Source organism: Lycium barbarum, chromosome 9, assembly GCF_019175385.1.
Source record: "Lycium barbarum isolate Lr01 chromosome 9, ASM1917538v2, whole genome shotgun sequence".
In the NCBI taxonomy this organism is placed as follows: Eukaryota; Viridiplantae; Streptophyta; class Magnoliopsida; order Solanales; family Solanaceae; genus Lycium; species Lycium barbarum.
This window is the reverse complement of record NC_083345.1, coordinates 123543713-123564464: the sequence shown is the minus strand read 5'-3', so window position 1 is coordinate 123564464 and position 20752 is coordinate 123543713. Positions and strand designations below refer to the sequence as shown.

The 20752-nt window shown below is 34.5% G+C and overlaps 2 protein-coding genes across 2 annotated transcripts; one reads left to right on the top strand and one right to left on the bottom strand.

Annotated features, from left to right (window-relative positions):
* The first annotated feature begins 5146 nt into the window (after nt 1-5146).
* On the top strand, nt 5147-13859 carry LOC132609841 (uncharacterized). Its single transcript, XM_060324007.1, has 9 exons — nt 5147-5452; nt 9434-9499; nt 9577-9663; nt 9750-9782; nt 9873-9955; nt 12826-12887; nt 12986-13040; nt 13334-13404; nt 13506-13859. Exons 1-9 carry the CDS (start codon nt 5206-5208, stop codon nt 13537-13539), a joined length of 738 nt encoding a protein of 245 aa, XP_060179990.1. The 5' UTR covers nt 5147-5205; the 3' UTR covers nt 13540-13859.
* Nucleotides 13860-14641: 782 nt separating this feature from the next.
* LOC132608738 (uncharacterized) lies at nt 14642-16644 on the bottom strand. The gene is made up of 2 exons (XM_060322471.1): nt 16492-16644; nt 14642-15721 (listed from the first exon to the last, which is right to left on the bottom strand). The coding sequence occupies exons 1-2, from the start codon at nt 16549-16551 to the stop codon at nt 15125-15127; spliced, it is 657 nt and encodes a 218-aa protein (XP_060178454.1). The 5' UTR covers nt 16552-16644; the 3' UTR covers nt 14642-15124.
* Nucleotides 16645-20752: the final 4108 nt, after the last annotated feature.

The window sequence follows — 20752 nt, the reverse complement described above, 5'->3', positions numbered from 1 at the left end:
ATCGAGTTAAATTTCTCAACTGTGAAATTGTTAGTGAGGGCCTTGGGAAGGGTTCTTCTGCAGTAAAACGTGAAGAAAGTCAAGAGACGAAGAAGGTTTCCTCCTCCTTTAAGAAATTTAATTGGACACTGGCCTCATTTTGTAGTTGTAGAAGACTTACTATATGTGAGCCCCACGGTGGGCGCTTTTTTTTTTTTTGGTTTTTGTGCCCATTTGCAACAGTCAACAACTTTAGTTCCATTCCAGCTCTAGGTATTACTTGAGAGGGAATCAATTATTGTTTTGCAAAATGTCTTCTTATTAAACAGAAAGAATGTAGCATTGTGTGGACTTACCAAATGATTATTTGTCTATATTGTTCGACACGTAGACCAAAAGGGAATCGAGTTAAATTTCTCAACTGTGAAATTGTTAGTGAGGGCCTTGGGAAGGGTTCTTCTGCAGTAAAACGTGAAGAAAGTCAAGAGACGAAGAAGGTTTCCTCCTCCTTTAAGAAATTTAATTGGACACTGGCCTCATTTTGTAGTTGTAGAAGACTTACTATATGTTATCTTATAGTTGACATACTTGACTGAAGGTTTTGAATTCGAGCACTGGATGAGATTTCTTTAATAAAAAGCGTTTTTTCTCCAAAGTGGGACCTTCCAATGGGAAGTGGGATTAGTAGGGCTCAAAACGGATAATAAGCACCAAGTGAATTTTTTTAAGAAAAACCATAATTGGCATACTCAAATAAACTGACTCTAGCTAGTAACTGTTTTAGGGTGCACACATGGACTTTGAAGTTCATGGAAAACTTTAACTTATGTAAAGATGTCTAATCTCTGAATTTCTCAAATTTGATGTGAGAATATGGTGTTATTTTAGCTTTTTAGTTATTCGAGACGCTTCTCTATTGATATTTTTATTTGTCATGAGTTTTTATATGACACCAAATTTTGTCTAAGATAAGAGATCAAGTGCAACATATTCCGATTCTAATAAATTGTGTGTTATCTGACTTGTGTTAGTGAGAGATAACAAGTAGTATTACATAGAGTTAATCGAATCACATAACTTGGCTCGAACACCACTGATATAAAAAAAAAAAATCTACTAACAAAGGTCAGTTGAATTATCCAAGTAGCCAATTGCCCAAGTTAGCAAGGGGTTACATGACGTAGTAGTTGTAATATCAAAATATGCACCGTCTATATTCCTTTTGTGGCAACTCTACATGTTCATACAAAAGCGTAAATATAAAGGAGTAATAATTTAACGTTTCCATACAAAATTTAATAGTTTAACAGTCTATGACATTTTGCTTAAGGCAACGATGTGTTTTTCACTACTGTCATTACAAGCGTTTCCCCCTTTAATGAGTCTTTATGCATCGCAAGTTCGGATTACTCGAGGATCCAAAACATGTACTAAATATATCGGATTTGAGCTCATAAAATGAAAAAATTCTTGATAGGGAAAGTTTTTTCCTTTGATGAGCCTTACGTGAGGAGAATTTGGATTAGTAAGGATTTAAAGCGAGTACACAAAATCTGATGGAAAAAAAAAAAATCGATACCCAATTCGTTCTACGTCTAAAAGTAAGCTGAATTTTGATGATCAAAACATTCATCGTCCCATTTTTCATTGTCTATAAGCAAACCCTCACTTCAAGAAAATATAAAGAATATACAAAATTATAGGGAAAAATTTGATGATTTTATAGTTGAAAGTTGCCGACAGAGTAATGTGCTATTAATGATATAATAGCTAGATTAGTAGTATATTTCTGCCTAAAAAGGAATGGAAGTGTATACACTACAAAGATATACACTACAAAGATTAACATTCCTCCGACGATTATGGTGCTATAAATAAGATCCTTTAGGGGTAAATAGTTATATGTTCGTTTACACCAAATCAACATAACTTATTTTAGTTAAGTGATTTAATAATGTTAAAAATATACATTAAATAATCATGATTAGGTTTGTATATTTCACTACGTCTCCAGAGGCGAATCCAGGAACTTAAGAGGATGGGTTCACCATCAGGGGCGGAAAGGTGTTCGCCCGAACCCCCTCGACAAATACACACTATATATGTGGCAATATTTTTATTTTTTATGCACATAGATAAATTTTGAATCCAATAAGCCCAAAGACTAGAAGTTGGCTCGAAGGTTTAAGAGGTTCAAAATTTACCAGGTTCCAAGTTCAAATCTCAAGCACTACATTTTTATTTGCATTAGAAGAAGGGAAATGAAGAAATAAAAGGAATAGAACGTGCAGCAATAATGCAAGGATTCGATCTCTCAACCTTGAGCACTTGAGTCTAGAGCCTAACCAGTGCTCCATTTAGTTTAGTTTGACCATGTGTTCCTTCAGTTAATATTAGATATATTTATAAGAATTATACACATAGTATACCGAATTTAGTCGGGTGACCATGTGTTCACGTGACCCATTTTTTACACATAAATTTGCCCCTGTACGTGTCACATTGAGTCATGAAAATGAAAGAATTCCTGCAGGGAATGTGTTTCCCTTTAATTAGCCTTACGCAAAGTGAATCTGAACAAATTGGGATCTCAAAGTGCGTATCGAACCTCGGTTGATAATTCGAAAATATATATACACACACAATGATTAAAACATTTATTTTCAAGTTGAACTCGGAACAATAACTTTTATTCATTGTAAAACAACAATTACCGTACATCGAGTAAGAAACCTAAAAAAAAATAAAAAATTTAACACATTTTATATTTAGTCTGAACTTTTAACTATTAACATGTTCAAAAGTAAATGAAAGATATTCAACATGATATTGCTAATGTTTTTTTTTTTTTTTTAATCTTTTATGGTTGACAATATCTTTTAAAATATTTAATAGTTGTGGTGAAAAAAGAAAGTATATTTTGTTAATTCTTTCATTGAAAGAGAATTAAACAATAAACAAGCTTGAAAAGAGTAAAGGTTTGGGTGCCCTAGGGGTTTAGGCCACTGTATATTCTTGGCATCAATGTTACAAGCAAAAAAGGAAAGGCAAAATACATCAAAACACCTCTAAACTATACCCAAAATGTCGATATCATACCTAACCTATCCTGGCGACCAATTACACACCTAATATATTTAAAAGTGATATTTTTTACCCCTCCAGAGCTGATGCGGCATAAATAAAATTTATAATTCAAAAATAGGCAAGTGAAGTCAAAATTAAAATATATATTTTTTAAATTATTCCTCCTCCACCACCACTGCCCCCCCCCAACCCCACCCCACACCACCCCCATCTCTTCCAGCTTCAAACCACCGCCACCGCCACTGCCACCCCGCCCTCCCTTCTCCTCCACCTCCACCCTCCACCTTCACGCCACCCACCACCAAAGCAACAATCCTCCATTCCCACAACCCCACCCCACGCCACCCCCATCTCTTCCAGCTTCAAACCACCGCCACTGCCACCCCGCCCTCCCTTCTCCTCCACCCTCCACCTTCACGCCACCCACCACCAAAGCAACAATCCTCCATTCCCACAACCCCACCCCACGCCACCCCCATCTCTTCCAGCTTCAAACCACCACCCCTGCCCCCCGCCCTCCCTTCTCCTCCACCTTCACGCCACCCTACACCCCCAAACCCTTTTTCTTCATTTCACCAACACCTTCCCGGTCAAATTCCACCACCAAAGCAACAATCCTCCATTCCCACAACCCCACCCCACGCCACCCCCATCTCTTCCAGCTTCAAACCACCGCCACTGCCACCTCGCCCTCCCTTCTCCTATACCTTCACGCCACCCTACACCCCCAAACCCTTTTTCTTCATTTCACCAACACCACCCTCCCCCCTCCCTCCCCACCGCCGTTCTCCTCCCCCTCCCCGGTCAAAATCCACCACCAAAGCAACAATCCTCCATTGGTATACTTGTGAAATTTCCATTGATGTAACGTTGATAGCAAATCTATTGCCATCTAATGTTGATAGCAGTGGTTCCTCCTTGGCAGTGACAGAGAGGACGAGCAGTGGTTGCAGCAGTGAAGCATGAAGGGCTTGGGGAGTCGGGGTGGGGCGCGGGGTAGGCGGGGTGGTGGGGGTGAAATGGAGAAGAAGGAAAAAGAAAATAGTGCAAATTAAAAAGAAAAATGAAAAAGTACTGAAAATAATAAAATTTATTTTATTTCCACGTGGCGCTGACGTGGCATGCGCGTGTGGAACACCACACGCTGTGAAAGTGGTATAATACCTTGCAGGGTGGTCTTAAATTCACTTTTAAGATGTTAAGGTGTGTAATAAGTCGCTCATATAGTTTAGGTGTGATATCGACATTTTGGGTATAGTTTAGGGGTGTTTTGAAGTACTTTGCCAGAAGGAAACTAGTACAATCTCTAATTGAAAGCATTACTGAGACAACTACGGAGTAATATAGGATGACATAACACTAAAGCTTCAACTTTTAGTAACTTGTCCTGCTTCCTCCATGTCAACGAGCTTCAGTGGCTGGTGGGGGAGCTAGTTGGGTTTATTTTTATTACAGAGTCAGATTTAATGGGTGGGTCGGATTTAATTGTAATTAAATTTAAATTGGGAGAAAAAAAAATTATACGTAGGAGCAACGTAAAGAAATAAAGGCGGGAAAAGGGCATTTAACAGACGGAGGGTAAATATGACCAAACATAGAGTACATGAGCAAATAGTGCCCTAAAGTTAAATGACGGGAGCAAATATATTAAAAGAGTATAACAACGGAAAAATATAGCCTATTTGTGAGAGTACATGACAAATCTGACCCTTTTTCAAAAAGAGAATAAATAATTATATTTAAAAAGATATATTAAACCCAATTAAGAAATAATAGGGTCCTTCATATTTGAACCAAACTACTCCCTCCGAATCAAAAAAAAAAATATCACTTAGCAAATCAAGAAAGAATTAACCTTACTTTCTCATATTTGTCCCTATTAAGTGTTACATGATCAAATCTCAATGTCTATTTAATTAGGGGTAATTTAGTCAAATTATCTATTTTTGTCTATGAGTTAATATTTTTTAGAAGTAACATTTTTAGACCGAACTATTAACGGGGGATATTTTTGTTCAATTTAATATAATTTAAGGGCATTTTTGACATTTTGTTCATTTAAAATATTGAAAAACATAAGCTTGAAAATAGTGGATCTTTTGGTGTCCCCTAGGGTTTAAGCCTTTCTTCATCCCTAAAATGGCAGCAATCTTAAAGCAAACCACTAAGATCGCCAGGCAATTATTAAGCATTAATGTCACGCGCTCGATCTTCCCACGCGCCACCGTGAGCGGCGTTAGGTTTGCGTCGTCGAAATTATCGGATTTCAGTTACCTAGAGAAGAAAACAGCTCCACGAAGATTACCGGCGGTATATAATTACCTTCTTCAAGCTGATGAACGAACTCATTCTACTGGAAATGCACCTATTCCCAAAATTACGCTAAGTATATTCACTATCTCCAACTCAATTTTACTTACGTTTATGCAGCATCATTTGACTAGGCACGGAGTTTAAGAAAGGAGTTAGTGGTTCAAAATAAGCCTCGGATATCTCGTAAAGTTAAAATGTTTCTGTATATAGAAATGTGACATTTTTTTTTTTTTTTTAAAAAAAGGAAAGTATGCCACATAAATTGGGACAGAGGGAGTACTCAATTCGTCCCAATTTGATAAATTGGACTAGATTGCTCTTTAAGTTTACTTGATTAGCAGTTGTAATTGTGTTATACTCAATTTGTCCCAATTTGAGAGCTAAATTGGACTAGATTACGCTAAGTACATTCTATTACCTCGAACTCAGTTTTACTTGATTCCTAGTTATATTTGCGTTATACTCGATTTTACTTGATTCCTAGTTATATTTGCGTTATACTCGATTTTACTTGATTCCTAGTTATATTTGCGTTATACTCGATTTTACTTGATTCCTAGTTATATTTGCGTTATACTCGATTTTACTTGATTCCAAGTTATATTTGCGTTATACTCGATTTTACTTGATTCCCAGTTATATTTGCGTTATACTCGATTTTACTTGATTCCTAGTTATATTTGCGTTATACTCGATTTTACTTGATTCGTAGTTATAATTACATTATTTGGAAACGAAAAAATTTAGATATTTGGAAACTGCGTTATAAGTTGCAATTATCCTCTGTACATTCCACTGCTGGAAATGAACCTATTCCGTACCTCAAAAATCAATTTTACTTGATTTGCAGTTATAATTGTGTTATACTTATTTTGTTTGGTACTTTTGGTTTATTTGAGAGTTAATTTGATGAATATTTGGAGCTAGATTGGACTAGATTACTGCATTTGGTTAGAACCTGTTACGAAAATAAATCTAAGTACATTTCCGTATCTCATACTCAATTTTACTTGATATGCAGTTATAATTATGTTATACTCAATTAGTACCAATTTGTTTGGTGCTTTAGGTTTATTGAGAGTTAATTTGATAAATTTGTGGAGCTAGTTCGATCAAACGGACTCATTCTAATTGAAATGAACCTATTCCGGAAATACCTCTGAAGTATATTCCATAACTCAAACTCAATTTTACTTGATTCACAGTTATATGTATTTTGTACTCAATTTTACTTGCTTCGCAGTTGTTGAGTGTTGATTTGATTAGTTTTTGGAGCTAAATTGGACTAGATTGCTGCATTTGTTTAAAACTGAATTTAGATATTTTGGAAACAGCAGAAGAGTATTATACGTTGCAATTATCCTCTTTAAAATGGTGAAGAAGTGTAATTTTAAACAAATGCATTACTTGATTCGCAGTTATAATTTCGTTATACTCAATCTTGTCGCAATTTGTTTGTTACTTTTGGCTTATTGAGCGTTAGTTTGATTAGTTTTTAGAGCTAAATTGGACCAGATTATTTGAAATGAACGAACTCATTCTACTGGAAATGAACCTATTCCGAAAATTACTTGATTCGTAGTTGCAATTGTGTTATTCTTAATTATACTTGATTTGTAGTTCTAGTCATACCCAATGTTACTTGATTCGTAGTTATAATTAAGTGGTACTCAATTTTACTTGATTCGTAGTTATAATTGTGTTATACTCAATTTTACTTGATTCGTAGTTATAATTGTGTTATACTCAATTTTACTTGATTCGCAGTTCTAGTTATACTCAATTTTTATTTGATTCGTAGTTATAATTGCGGTATACTCAATTATACTTGATTCCTAGTTCTAGTCATACCCAATGTTACTTGAGTCGTAGTTATAATTATGTGGTACTCAATATCTTATTTCATTCGTACTTGTAATTGCGTTATACTCAATTTTACTTGATTCGTAGTTCTAGTTATACTCCATTTTTACTTGATTCGTAGTTGTAATTGCGTTATACTCAATTATACTTGATTCGTAGTTCTAGGTCATACCCAATGTTACTTGATTCGTAGTTATAATTATGTGGTACTCAATTTTACTTCATTCGTAGCTATACTTACGTTATACTCAATTCATCCGAATTTGTTTGGTGCTTTTTGTTTATTGAGAGTTAAATTTGGTACATATTTAGAGCTAGATTGGGCTATATTACTGCATTTGATTGAGAAATAAAGCTCAGATATTAAGAAACTGCAACTAAAAGTATTATAAGTTGCAAAATCCTTTGTAAAATGGTGAATAAGTATATTTTACTTGATTCGCAGTTGTAATTACGGTTATACTCAAGTTTAATTGATTCACAGTTATAATTACGTTATACTCAATTTTACTTGATTCTCAGTTATAATTACGTTATACTCAATTTTACTTGATTCGTAGTTGTAATCGCATTATACTCTATTCGTACCACTTTGTTTGGAACTTTTTGTTTATTGAGAGTCAATGTGATGAATATTTGGAGATAAATTGGACTAGATTACTGCATTTGTTTAAAGCTAAAATTTTGATATGTGGAAACTGCACGAAGAGTATAATAAGTTACAATTATCCTCTGTAAAATGGTGAAAAAGTATATTTTGGAATGTTAGTTGAAGTTTACTTGGTTTGAATCACGTGAAGGGAAATAGTGCTAGACATTTTGGAGCTTGATCAGACTAATTAATGTGTTTCTTTGAAATTAATAATTATATTCCCTCCTTCACAATTTTTTTGGCACTGTTGGTTTATTGCAAGTTAATTCGATAAATTTTTGGAGCTTAATTGGACTAGATTATTGCATTTGTTTAAAACTGAAATTTAGATATTTGGAAACTTCACTAAGAGTATGATAAGTTGCAATTATCCTCTGTAAAATGGCAAAGAAGTATATTTTTAAACATATGCATTAATCAGTCTGATTTAGCTCCAAAATATCTAGCACTATTTCCTCGCTTTTGGTTTATTGAGAGTTTAATTTGGTAAATTTTTGGAGCTAAATTGGACTAGATTGAGTTTTGGGCTAAAAACATCCCTGAACTACGGGCCTAACTTAAGTTACATCCTTGTGCTATAATAATGAGCAAAAAACATCCCTCATCTATCACAGAAGTTGTAATATTCATCCTTCTGTTAGTTTTTTGTCAAGAAACTAACAGAACTACAACCAAACGTGTTCCAAGTACCCCCCAAAAAAAATCCCACTGATCTTCTTCAGCCTTAAGTGAAGCTATAACTTCATAAAGTGGACTTTTCTTTCATTCTGAATAGCCTAAAATTTGGGAAGAGAAACCATATACTGACTCTTCTAAACCATCATATTTTTTGTGATACCAAAGCTTTATTACAGACTCCTAGAGGCAGGAGGATTAATGATTATGACTAAATCAAAATTTTGTCGAAAGAGATAAAAATTCAATTGAAGAGCGTATAAAATCGTAATTCTGAAAATTGAGGCTGTTTATGAAATTCAACATTATTATTCTTCATCTTGTTCAACAAATTCACCCAAACAAAACACCGAATCCTTCACCAAATTTCATACCAAATTTCATATATGAACTCTCCAAGAGTTCCCGATCTTTGCAATAATATTCACTGGAGATCGTTTGCGGCAATCCCATTTTTTGAACTTGAGCTTCGATCGAGCTTCAATGATGGACTGCCTTCTTCTTCGAATTCAAATCACCTGAAACCACCAAACGGACTGGAATAGCTCAAGATTTATTGCAAAAAGGACACTACAGGAACATCTCTGGGAAAAGTCATGTGCTTAGCATACGTTTTGATGGTAGCCGTTAGTTTCTCGACAAAAAACTAACGGAACGATGAATATTACAACTTCTGGGATAGATAAGGGATGTTTTTTGCTCATTATTATAGCACAAGGATGTAACTTAAGTTAGGCCCATATTTCAGGGATGTTTTTAGCCCAAAACTCGACTAGATTACTGCATTTGCCTAAAACTAAAATTTAGATATTTGCATTAAGTATGGTTGGTCTGCTTTCTTCTCAATGTTACCTTCACACACAGGTCATGTTTCTGTGAGCTTTGCGGGATATGTTGACACTAGAAGTCATACAGAAGATACTAATGCAGGTAGATTTATTCTTGATTTACAATATCGGACAACATAGACGGCACATATGTCTGAGAAAATTGGTTATTCTGTGTAGCGGCCACAAAGGGTAAGACAAACAAGCCTAACGTGAAGAACGCGAAGAAAAAGAAGAAAGGAGCTCAGAAGCAAAATACCAGCACACGTAAGGATTTGTTTGAAAGAATATGTTAAGCAGTTCCATTGACTTTTATATGTGTAAATATCAATGAAGTTGTTTTCCTTTTGCAGCAAGCAAAAATCGTATTAGAAGTATTAACACAGGTTTGTTATTTCTTTGACTTGACATTTTTTTTCCCGATAAAGTAGTTCTTCCCTAAATGCTATACAAAAAACATTTGTATTTATCTGCAGCTGGCACAAAAATTATTATGAAGCTTGATGTCAAAAATGCTGATTGGTTGAGTGAAAGAGTCAGGGAGAGGATCATGCTCATGGTTAGTTTTTTTAATCTTTAACATTATGTCCTTGAGGAAATGTCACTTGAAACTTGGTCTCTGTGCTTTTCTTCATCTTGCTTTTAATTAGTTCCGGATTCCCATTCTTTCTCTTTATTTCAAATTGACTTCATCATAGAAATAAAATAATTTCTTATGATTTATGTGTTGAGAGCTATTTTCTTGAAGATGCAATACTCCTTTTGCAGTACTTTCTTGGTACTCAGTTTAATAAAATATCATTCTCTAATAAAAAATTCTTAGAATATTTGCATTTCGAATTTTACTGAGAAAAGGAAGTTCAAGTGGAATAAACTAGACCTTTGAATCCTAAACAAAAGGAAAACTAGACCTTTGAATCTTTATTGTTTATGTGTCGATTGTACGCTCTCTGGTTGAATGACTATGCCTTAATTTTAACTCTTATCTTAGTTTTCAGAAATATAGTTGTAGCCCTCTTTGTTCCTTTTGTTATTTGCAAGCACTTGAGAGAATAGATATGACAAATATGATGAGTCAGAGAACATCTATGGAACATAATGTGGCTACTTTCACATTGACATTTCCTTGACTAACTTTCTCTCTCTATAACCTAGTCTTTCAGCACGACAAAGTTATTTATGGTCCTCTAATGTTTGGATTAAAGGACATTGACTAAGGTGAGTGATCTGGTCAGTTTGGTGACCTTATCGATTCCTACAACTTTAACTTAAGAATTAGCTTCGTGAAAAAAAAGCAAAAGAGAAGATTGTCGGAAGTACTGTTAGTATCCTTCCCGAGAAATGAAATGTTCAGATCATAGAATACAGGGAAGGGTGAGGTTTCGTACCATAAACCACCCTCAAGTTATAGCTTTTGGTTTTAATGAAAGGAAAAAGATGAATAGAGAGCTGTCAGGAAATATTGTTAAAAGGGTGTTTCCAGGTGTATTTCATGTGGGGAAAGGGGGAGTGGTTGATCAAGTTTTCCGATTGAAACATCTTCTCCTACTTTTAGAATTCAAGTCAAGTCTCATCTTTTCTGAGTTAAGGGCATATGCTTCTGGCAACATTAAGACAAGTCAGAATTGTTTTGTTCACATACAGGATTATATGGTTTTTAAACACCTCAGCATCATGCTAAGGAGATGGCCAGGGATAGGATTTTGAGGGGGTGATATCCTACATCCTTACTTGCACATCTTCTCCTACTTTTAGAATTCAAGTCAAGTCTCATCTTTTCTGAGTTAAGGGCATATGCTTCTGGCAACATTAAGATAAGTCAGAATTGTTTTGTTCACATACAAGATCATATGGTTTTTAAACACCTCAGCATCATGCTAAGGAGATGGCTAGGGATAGGATTTTGAGGGGGTGATATCCTACATCCTTGTCTCCTAGAATTAAGGCTGGAATTTGACTTAAAAGTAAATATTTATGCCAAAATACCTTGCCAATGTGTTTCAAATATATTACTACAACAGCTACGCCTCAATCCCAAACAAGTCGGGGTTGGCTATGTCTCAAATAAATTACAATGTAAATGAAAAAAATGATTTACAGAAGCAATCAACAGTAGCTCTTTAGAATTACATCTCACTTCAACTTATTTTGTGGTGGGCCTGCTGAAGGTGAAAAAGGGTGAAGCCATGAAAGAAACCCCTTAATCTCACTTCCACTAAGATTTACCATTTCTGTCCTTGTGTTCAAGTATTCTCTCACATCATTTGGATTCTAAAATATGCTTTAGTAGAATTGGAGATACTAGTATGAGACTTCTCTTTGGAAGGTGGCAGATGTGTTTTAAATTAGTTCACATATAATGTCCATCTTGCTCTTAATAATAATGCTCATATTGTTGCACTCCCCTGTTGCTCCTCCAAAGTATTTACTAGTTATATTTATTTAAATCCTTGTTCTAATTGATCCCTGTCAGCGGGACTAGAACTATCTCTGATGTCTATGTTTAGCTGTCTTCGCTAGTTGGGAACTTGGCCCTTGTCAAATCCCCCCATCGCCGCCCCCACCCACCACACACACAAAAAAGAAAAGAAAAAGGGATTATCTAATTTAATTTCCCAGAAAAATGGTTTCTCATGGTGCATGCTTCTGCTTCTGCCATTTTTCAGAAAGCACATATCTTTTAGGTGATTTTGAGGGGTTCTGTTGCAAGCCGAGTTTCGTGTCTTGGAAGCATTTTCCTAGGAAATGTTCCCTTTTAAGTCTCGGTGTGAGGTGGTGCAACTCAGCTGTTTTATTACTCTTAGCAAAATATCAAACAATTTCTACGATCTGACAGAGAGATATTTTCTCTTTATTTAAGGCTGTGCTGTCAAAAGATTTTAGCGTAAAAGAAGTGTTGCAGACCTAGAATAACTAGATAAAGGTGTTCTCTTTTAACAAGATTAACTCTTAGATGAAGTGATTATGCGGTTCAACCATGGAATCAGAGCAGGTAGACGTTCTGTATTCGAATCTCACCAATGCCTGTTAACTAAGGATCAGCTTGCACGAGAGGAAGCATGTAGTAGATAATTAAATAGAAGTATTTCCGCCCTCACACTTTTGACTGGCTGTACCTGCTGTAATACCAATTGAACCAGTCCTCAGAGGCTCAGAGCCACTAGTCAAGACAACTTATTAGGTTCTTCCTCTCTCATCCATAAGTATAATTCCATATGCTAGTACTAGAGAATCTAAGTTTTATAAGACTTAAAACAAGCCATATTGTATCTCATATCTCAATTGATTTAACTATAAACATCTTTGCTGGTTCTGATATTACTATGTCAAAAATAAATGAACTGCTTCTATGTTGTGTCCAATCTGGACATCGAGCCCTCCTTTTTTAGCACTTTACTATAGGAAAATGAAATTCTGATGGCCATGCAGGAAAAGAGTCGGATCAAAGATGGGGAGCTTGTTCTTACTTCAACTAAGACTAGAAAACAAGAGTTAAAATCTGATCTCTAGTGATTTCCAATTCGTTCTTGGTTTCTCTTGCTTGTCCTTTACCATGGAATAATACTATCCTGCTCTATTTGTTTTCTAGGAATAATTTTGAAGATGTTGTGGCCAAAAAGCAGAAATTGCTTGGGAAATTTCAGGTATTATTGCGTGTATTTGCTATTTTCAAACAAAGGTAGTAAAAGATATGCTATGCAAAAGAAAACTCTAATTAAGATTCTCTCGGACTGGTGCGTTTATTCAATCTAAATCTAGCGCCTAGAGGTAGAACAAGGACAAGGAACCACATATAAGCACAGTTGGGTATGGAGTATAGACAAACTATGATATTTTCAGATATGAGCCGTAGAATGTTTTTGCTTGTTGTCCTTAATTGCCTGTGATGCTTGTTGAGGAAAACTAAATAACCACTTCTGGTGGTGTGATGAAACAGGAAATAATTAACGCTGCTTCATATGCTCCGCTACCACCTTCTGATGGGCTTGCGAGAAAGCTTTCCAAGTTGTAAGAACTCTCAACCATTTTATTTTTTGCAACTCCCATTTTCACAATTCTTCTGTATCTGTAATCTAGTACTCCCCTAAAATACTTTTGTACTATTTCAGGGCTGTTATGGGGAAGGAAAAGAATTTTGCATGAAAAGCAAGTCTATGTTATATAAAAAGAAAGCTCGACGGATGATGGGTTTGTGAAATCAAAAGTTTACTGAAGAAACTCTGGTTTATAGTTTCTTCTGCTGTCGATTATAATTCATATGTGGCTGAATGGTCCATGTGTACGGGGCACATATTTTTGTTTCTTTTTATCCAGCTAAGACGTCGTGTATTAGCTAGCCTATAGCATTTTTCAGATCAAATAGTTATTGTTATTCTTATAGGCTTGTAACCACTAATAATCCATTGTTTCTAAGAACATGAACAAAGGCTATGTGATAAGAATTTAGGTAGATGTTGTTGGCAGATTACAGAGTCTTTTTGAGTTTAACATACTCTGTTTTTATATTTTGTGTCTAGCGCGTTCAAATTATTTGCCCTGAACGCGGACACTAGTATGTCAACACGACGTTCTGAAATTTTGGTCAAGACGAGGGCATGTTGAAGTTAACTTACCTGCTGCAAAATGGTTCTTATTTCCTTCTTTCTTTGAGTGTGTGTTTCTCTTTACAGCAAGTACGTCACGCAATCTGATGTTTACTGTATATTCTCATCAGTTAAGTGAGATCATTGGAGGTTTTAGAAAATGATAGGCTATCATTATCACCATCTTCATAATTTATTCTTTGATTAGAATGATAAGTTAGGGGTAAAGCGCTTTCTACCATAAGATTCCATGCTCGAATCTGAAATCTCTAGATAAGGATTAGAGAGGTACTTACCACCCTACTACAACCTTTTAGTGGTGTGGCTACTACATTGTGAATACCAAGAATGACTTGTTGACAGTCACAAAGAGTAAGCAAGAGTATGTTAAATGCTCTTTGTTGATCAACTATCATAAATGTTGAAGTGTGTGACCGCCTCACCTAACAACTTAATATGATACTAGAGTAGGTAGATGTTCTGAGTTAAATTCTCATCGCGGAAGTTCTAATTCACTCTGCATAGTAATTTTTACCTATTTTCAACTCTTTGTGCTCTGCTCTGCTCAGACCTGTTCCGCTCTGCTTAAGTTTTTGTTTTATATGTTTCCACTAAGACAAATTAAATGTAAAGCTTTCATAGCACATCAATTCAATCTTCTAACTTTTCTCTTTATTTCAAATGCTATCAAACAATGTCCAATACAATGTCAACAAAATCACACCAGTATAAACCCAACTGGCAAACCAAATGTACAGTACAATGTCAACTTTGTAATGATCTATATACAGAACCCCAAAAATGCCCCATAAAAAGAAAAAAATAATAAGAAAAAAAAATGAAAACAATTTTTTAAGAAACAAAAACAAAAGAATTTGACTGTGTGATTTTTGTTTTCATATGTTCAAGTCTGAGTGATAGTTACTCGATACCCGTGCTGATGGGAGGTAGTAGGCTATGTTGCTTGAAGTTTTCAAAATGTCGCCGTATTCGGATTCTTCAAAATGCAATACTTTTGGAGTATCCGACACACACCCGTTGATATTTCTGAAGAGTCTGAGCAACATTGATAGCAGGTACATGAAGAATTAGTCGACATCCTCGCAAACTGACTCGAACACCACTTGTAAAATAAAATAAAATAATCATTTTCGAATCACAAACTCCTCACCAGATTCTCTATCAAATCTTCTAATCCATTTTCTTTCCATCTTCCCTTGGGCCCCACCACTTTTTCCTCCGGTGGGTCCCACGTGTGCAATATCCAATCCTTTTCCAACAGGCAAAAAAACAGACCGTACAATTCTTGATCTTCCATCAAGTACACTTTTCCATCTAAAATCCGTTACAACTCTTGAACTCACATTTTTACATACCAAAACTGCCCCTCTATTTCCTAATTTAGCCACCTTTAATATCCTCGAAAAATCATTTTTTTCACAATTTACCACCAAAAAATCTATCCCAATTAAATTTTCCAATGTTTCTTCAGGCTCACCAATAATAATTTCCGGTGACATTCCTGTTTTTTCCTCCATAATTGATTTATACTCATTTTTTGAGTCTTCATTTGGGACTATGCATATATGTTTACCACCTGTCTGGTGAATTGCGTTAGAGAGACCTATGCTTGTTGATGTAATGCCGCCTCGTGACCAAGTTTCTACGATCATTTGCGCGTCCCATCCGGCAGCCATGGCTGAGATTAATTCCGCTACGTTGGATTCTTGTAACGACTCACACTGCATATAGAAATTATTGTACGTCAAATAACATCAAAATTGTTTGGTATCAGACGATGAAATGTTTTTTTTTTTTTTTTTTTACTTGGAGAAATTATTGGATTGTTGTAAGCAGAAGGAATGGGGGTGGGCTTTGGAAGAAGTCGAGTCGTCTTATTGGGCTCTCAACTTAGATTTTATAAATATTGGGGAAAAAAAAAGATATATGAACGAAGAAGAATAAGCAATCGATGAAAAAATGTGAAATCATTCTATAACAATAGAGATACGAGTTGTGTTCCGACCTTAGAAAAAACATATGAACATAAGAGGAATAACCAATCGATGAAAGAACATGCAACATTCTGTTTCAATAGAGGTATGAGAAACAAATGAGGGAAATAAAGCATGTAAATGGTTGAATTTTGCCGGATGATTTGATCACGACTAGATGTGATTTCAAAAGTTAAACGAGAATGAATACCACATAGAAGAGTCAAAACCATGCTCCTTAATAGAATGTTTGTTAATAATACATCCATTCTAAATTGACCAAATTAGTACAAAATTGTAAGACAAGAAAACATGAAAAAGTAGCTTCATTCGAGTTAATAACATCTCCTTATTTGATTTAAGACTTGAATGAAGCAAAATCTAAAGGCAATGTCAACTAGAAAATGTCTTTAATTCACTCTTCACCATATAACATCTGTTACGAACTCATTAACTCTAAATTATGAATTTTGTTTTACATATACTCGTGGAAACAAAAATGGAAACGATAGCCTTACCGATTTAACCGTATCAAGATAAGCTTTAGATGCTTTGTCAGGAGACCAAACCAATTTCATTTCTCTATATATCTTGTTTTCAAATTTGTTTTGTGTATTTCTAGTGGGGAAAATTGTGATTTTCTTTGCGCCAAAGTTTCAAAAGGTGATGAAATAGATAATGTTTATGTTTAAGACAAAAAGTCTAAAAATGTGTAGAGTTTTATAGGTGACAAAAATAAGTTAAATTAATGAGTTTCCAAAAAAGTAAGAAATGAAAAGGTCAGTTTTAGAGAGTTGACATTAATCCAGGCAAATCCAACGTGGGAGGATTAGGATTAAAATTTTGTAGATTTTGAATCTTTCCTTCTTTTAATATATGCCCCTCTCCACTCACCCTTAAAAAAGTTGAGATTTTATCCTAACTCAGATAACAAGTGACTCTTCATAGAAAATTAATTTAGTAATTCAATTAATTAAACGGATAATACAATTATTTAATATCGCCAAACAAATATTGCATTAGTTATGTGGTGATCAATATTTCTTATATTTCTAATCAAACACTGGATCATCTTATGAGAGATTTTATACTGATACGCGTACTCTTATTTCATCTTTTATCCGCATAAAATAATAATAAACTCCTGCGTAAATTAATGTAGATATTACTTAAGTGTCTTATTTTCCTTTTTGGCATGTTTAAAAAAAGAATGTCTCTTTCTATATTTTGTAGGTTTTTCAATTCCAACATTTTACATGGCAAGTTTAAGACCACGAGATTTAAGAGTCTCATTTGTTTCTTAAATTTCCTGTCCAGTCAAACTAAGACACTTAAATTGAGACGGAAGGAATACTTAACACTCCCGATCAAATGGTCGCATTAGTTGTATGGAGATTATTTTTGTTATACGGCCAACCAAACACAATATATTATTTCATGTGAATATGGGATTAATTATATATTCAAATACCATCAACCAAACCACCCCTTAGTCTTAGTGTATAATTAACTTATCCTAAAATGTCATTTATGTGAGCACTGTGTGTATGGGAGCTTACTTTATTCGTAGCTAAGACCAATGGCTGTCATTACTTGTGTAATCCAATTCTTCCTAAACGAATCTTTGCTGCCAATGGCATATTTTCGTATATACTTTCTTCATTGGCCGGTTAGTCGGTGAGACTGCCATGTCATGTGTTCTCCTCTACTAACTTTAGTTTTAGAAGAATTCATGATGTTTGAACTTGGATATTTCTTTTTTCTTTTTTTTTTCTATTCGGTTTTCGTGTTGAAACCTCTGTTAATTTGAATTTGCATCATGTAAGGCCAATTAAAGAGAGAACGATTTCCTACCAAGATTTCTTTACATGTCATTGCTCTTGGATAATATTTTTTATCGTGTCGTGCCAAATGCAATATCCTTCCTCCTTCTTGCGAACCACGGGAGAGTCTAGTGTCAAAAAAGCAAAGCTCATTTTCCTTTTAAGTCAAATTATGTAGTATCGCATTGAGTAGAAATGACAACTTCTAGGCATCGTCTATCTCTATGCTTTTCCCAGCCAAGATTTGTTTGTGGGAGGAGACTTTAGGGTCTTGCGTGCGCTAAAATTTTGAACTTAGTCTTCTACTTTTCAGAAATGTTTGGAATAGAGAACTTATAATAATAATAATAATAATAATAATACAAGGTCGTATTTTATCAAACACCAGAAAGTAAATAAAAAAATTATTTATTTTCAAGAGAATATTAATTCCTGTCTACCAAACATACCTTATGTGGTATAACAAATAGGACGTTTTCTATCCTGATTTCTCTCTTCTTCTTTTTTTTTTTTTTCAAATGAAGTAGCTTATTATGAACAAGCTAAGTCGTAGAAGCAAAGAGTAGCATCCAAATCTCTGTCCATACATACATATTTATGAAAATATACAAGTAGATAGTATAATGTGTACGGCAAACGTAATAAAGATGGCATGTTTTTTCCAATTAGGACAGCTCGTTTCTTATTGTCTTAATTTGAATAGTATTAATTAATGTATATATATATATATATATATATATATATATATATATATATATATATATATATATATATATATATATATATATATATATAATAAATATTTTCGTATGATAAGTGTATTTTTACTATTCATTGATAACAGGTAATACTTATTATTTATTTTGAATTACTAGTTGTTGCTATTGCATAGATTACCTGTAATTATCTTTTAAGTGATCTAATTTTTAAATATTTTTTCACCAGTTAGTACATAGACTTCAACTCATTTGAGCTGGGCGATAATTGACCCTCTAGTGCAAAGGTAACGGGGAGCTTGACTATAAGATCCATCCTTTAAACGAATATGCTAAACGTAAATACCTCCCAAAGCCGCTAATAGAACACCTGGTAAAAAAAATCAATCTTGAGTGAAATACATATAGTGACTTGAGTGAAATAAATATAGCGACTTAGTATTGATGCCCCTTCTCTTTTTTAGAGCCCGTTTGGATTGGCTTATAAGTTGCTGAAAACAGCTTATAAGCTGTTTTTAGCTTTTTTTTTAGTGTTTGGCTGGCCAGCTTAAAGCCATTTTGTGCTTAAAATAAGCCCAAAAAAATAATTGAGCCCGTTTGGCTTAGCTTATCTAAAGCAGCTCATAAGCTGAAAACAGCTTATAGGCCAAAAAAAATAAGTTGGACTACCCTAACTTATAAGCTGCTTTTTTTAAGCCTATCAAACATGCTCTTAATTAATGTATGTTGTTACTTAAATATGTCGATCTATTCTTTGGATTTCTTCTCACGCGAGTCTTATCTGCCCCTGCATTCAATTGGTGGCGGATTCAATAATGAGTTCACAAGTTCAGTAAAATTCATTGCACTATATTATGTCAAAAGTAAGTATAGATAAAGTTATATATTTTTCAGAATCCATTCTGTTAATTAATTTAGAGCTTGCATCATCTAAATTATTGACTACCATTTTTATTTTTCCATTCGGTCTTCGATGCCCATTTTGGGGCCCAAATAATCCTAACTCGCACCAAGAAGTCCAACTTGAAGGGTAAAACACTATCTACTAAAGACGATTCTATTCCCAAGGCTAGCATTGACTTTTAGCCATTTATGTACTCCTCCATCATTGGTCGGTCAGATTTCCAAATTAGTTGTACTTCCCACACGACCATGATTTTATTTTCTCTTTTGTACAATCAAATGAAGCTCCAAAGGTCAACACTCAACACCTCCTTGCACCTACTATAAATGTAGTTTTGCCGCCCATTTGTGTTTGAAAAGAGAAATTTTCAATTCACGTTCATTAAAATAATTAGTTTTTTTTTCGTTAATAAATTCACATAATTTAATATCTAGTGTGTATTAACTTATTGACTTTCATAAAGTCGGCGTTAGTGAAAGTGAGAGGTTTTAAATGGAAAGGAACAAAGCTTTAAGTATAAGCTTAGAACTATTATATCTTTTAACATATAGTTTTGTAGTAGTCAATAGTTTAATCCTAACCGTGTTGTTGCCTTTTAAAATAGTCACAAGACTCACAACATACATGAGTTGAATTATACTTGTCAGATCTGATCATGATTAAAGAGATAATTGGACATACACGTTAAGTAAGAAATTAAGATTAAAAAGATAATTAATATACACACAAAGGCAGATCTAGGATTCGAAGACGATCAAGGGACCATTATCTTTAAACATAGTCATGGGAGAGAAACTTATTTGGGGCTTCTTAAGGGAGGGTTTAATTGAAAAAATAAATTACTTTAAAGCAATGTAGGGTTTTATTTTAAAACTTATTTGGGGCTCTAAATACTTCTTTGGAAAAAATTAAAGGGGCGTGGGGTGGGGGGGGAAGGGGGTTGGTTTAATAGTGTCCCAGCCGACTTTTATGCTTCAGGGTGCCTATATGTGGTTTTATGGAGACGGATCTACGATCTCTAAAATTATTGATTCAAACTCTAATAAGTAATTGAACTTTAATAAATTTCACCTATATATCTATACTCTAAATCGAAGACTAGTAGTTAGAAGATGAGAGCTCTTTTGAAGAAAATGAAACCTTTAGGTGTCCCAAATTGTAATCCTGGGATTATATCCCACCTCCAACGGGTTGGGATCCAGTCCAGTACTATTTGGTCAAGTATTGTTCAATGGCTATCCAAGATCATGCCACATTATCATAATACAATCTGATGGCTCCAATTTATGTGTATTAAAATGCAAAAAGTAATTAACTGTTGTACTTCCTTTCTACT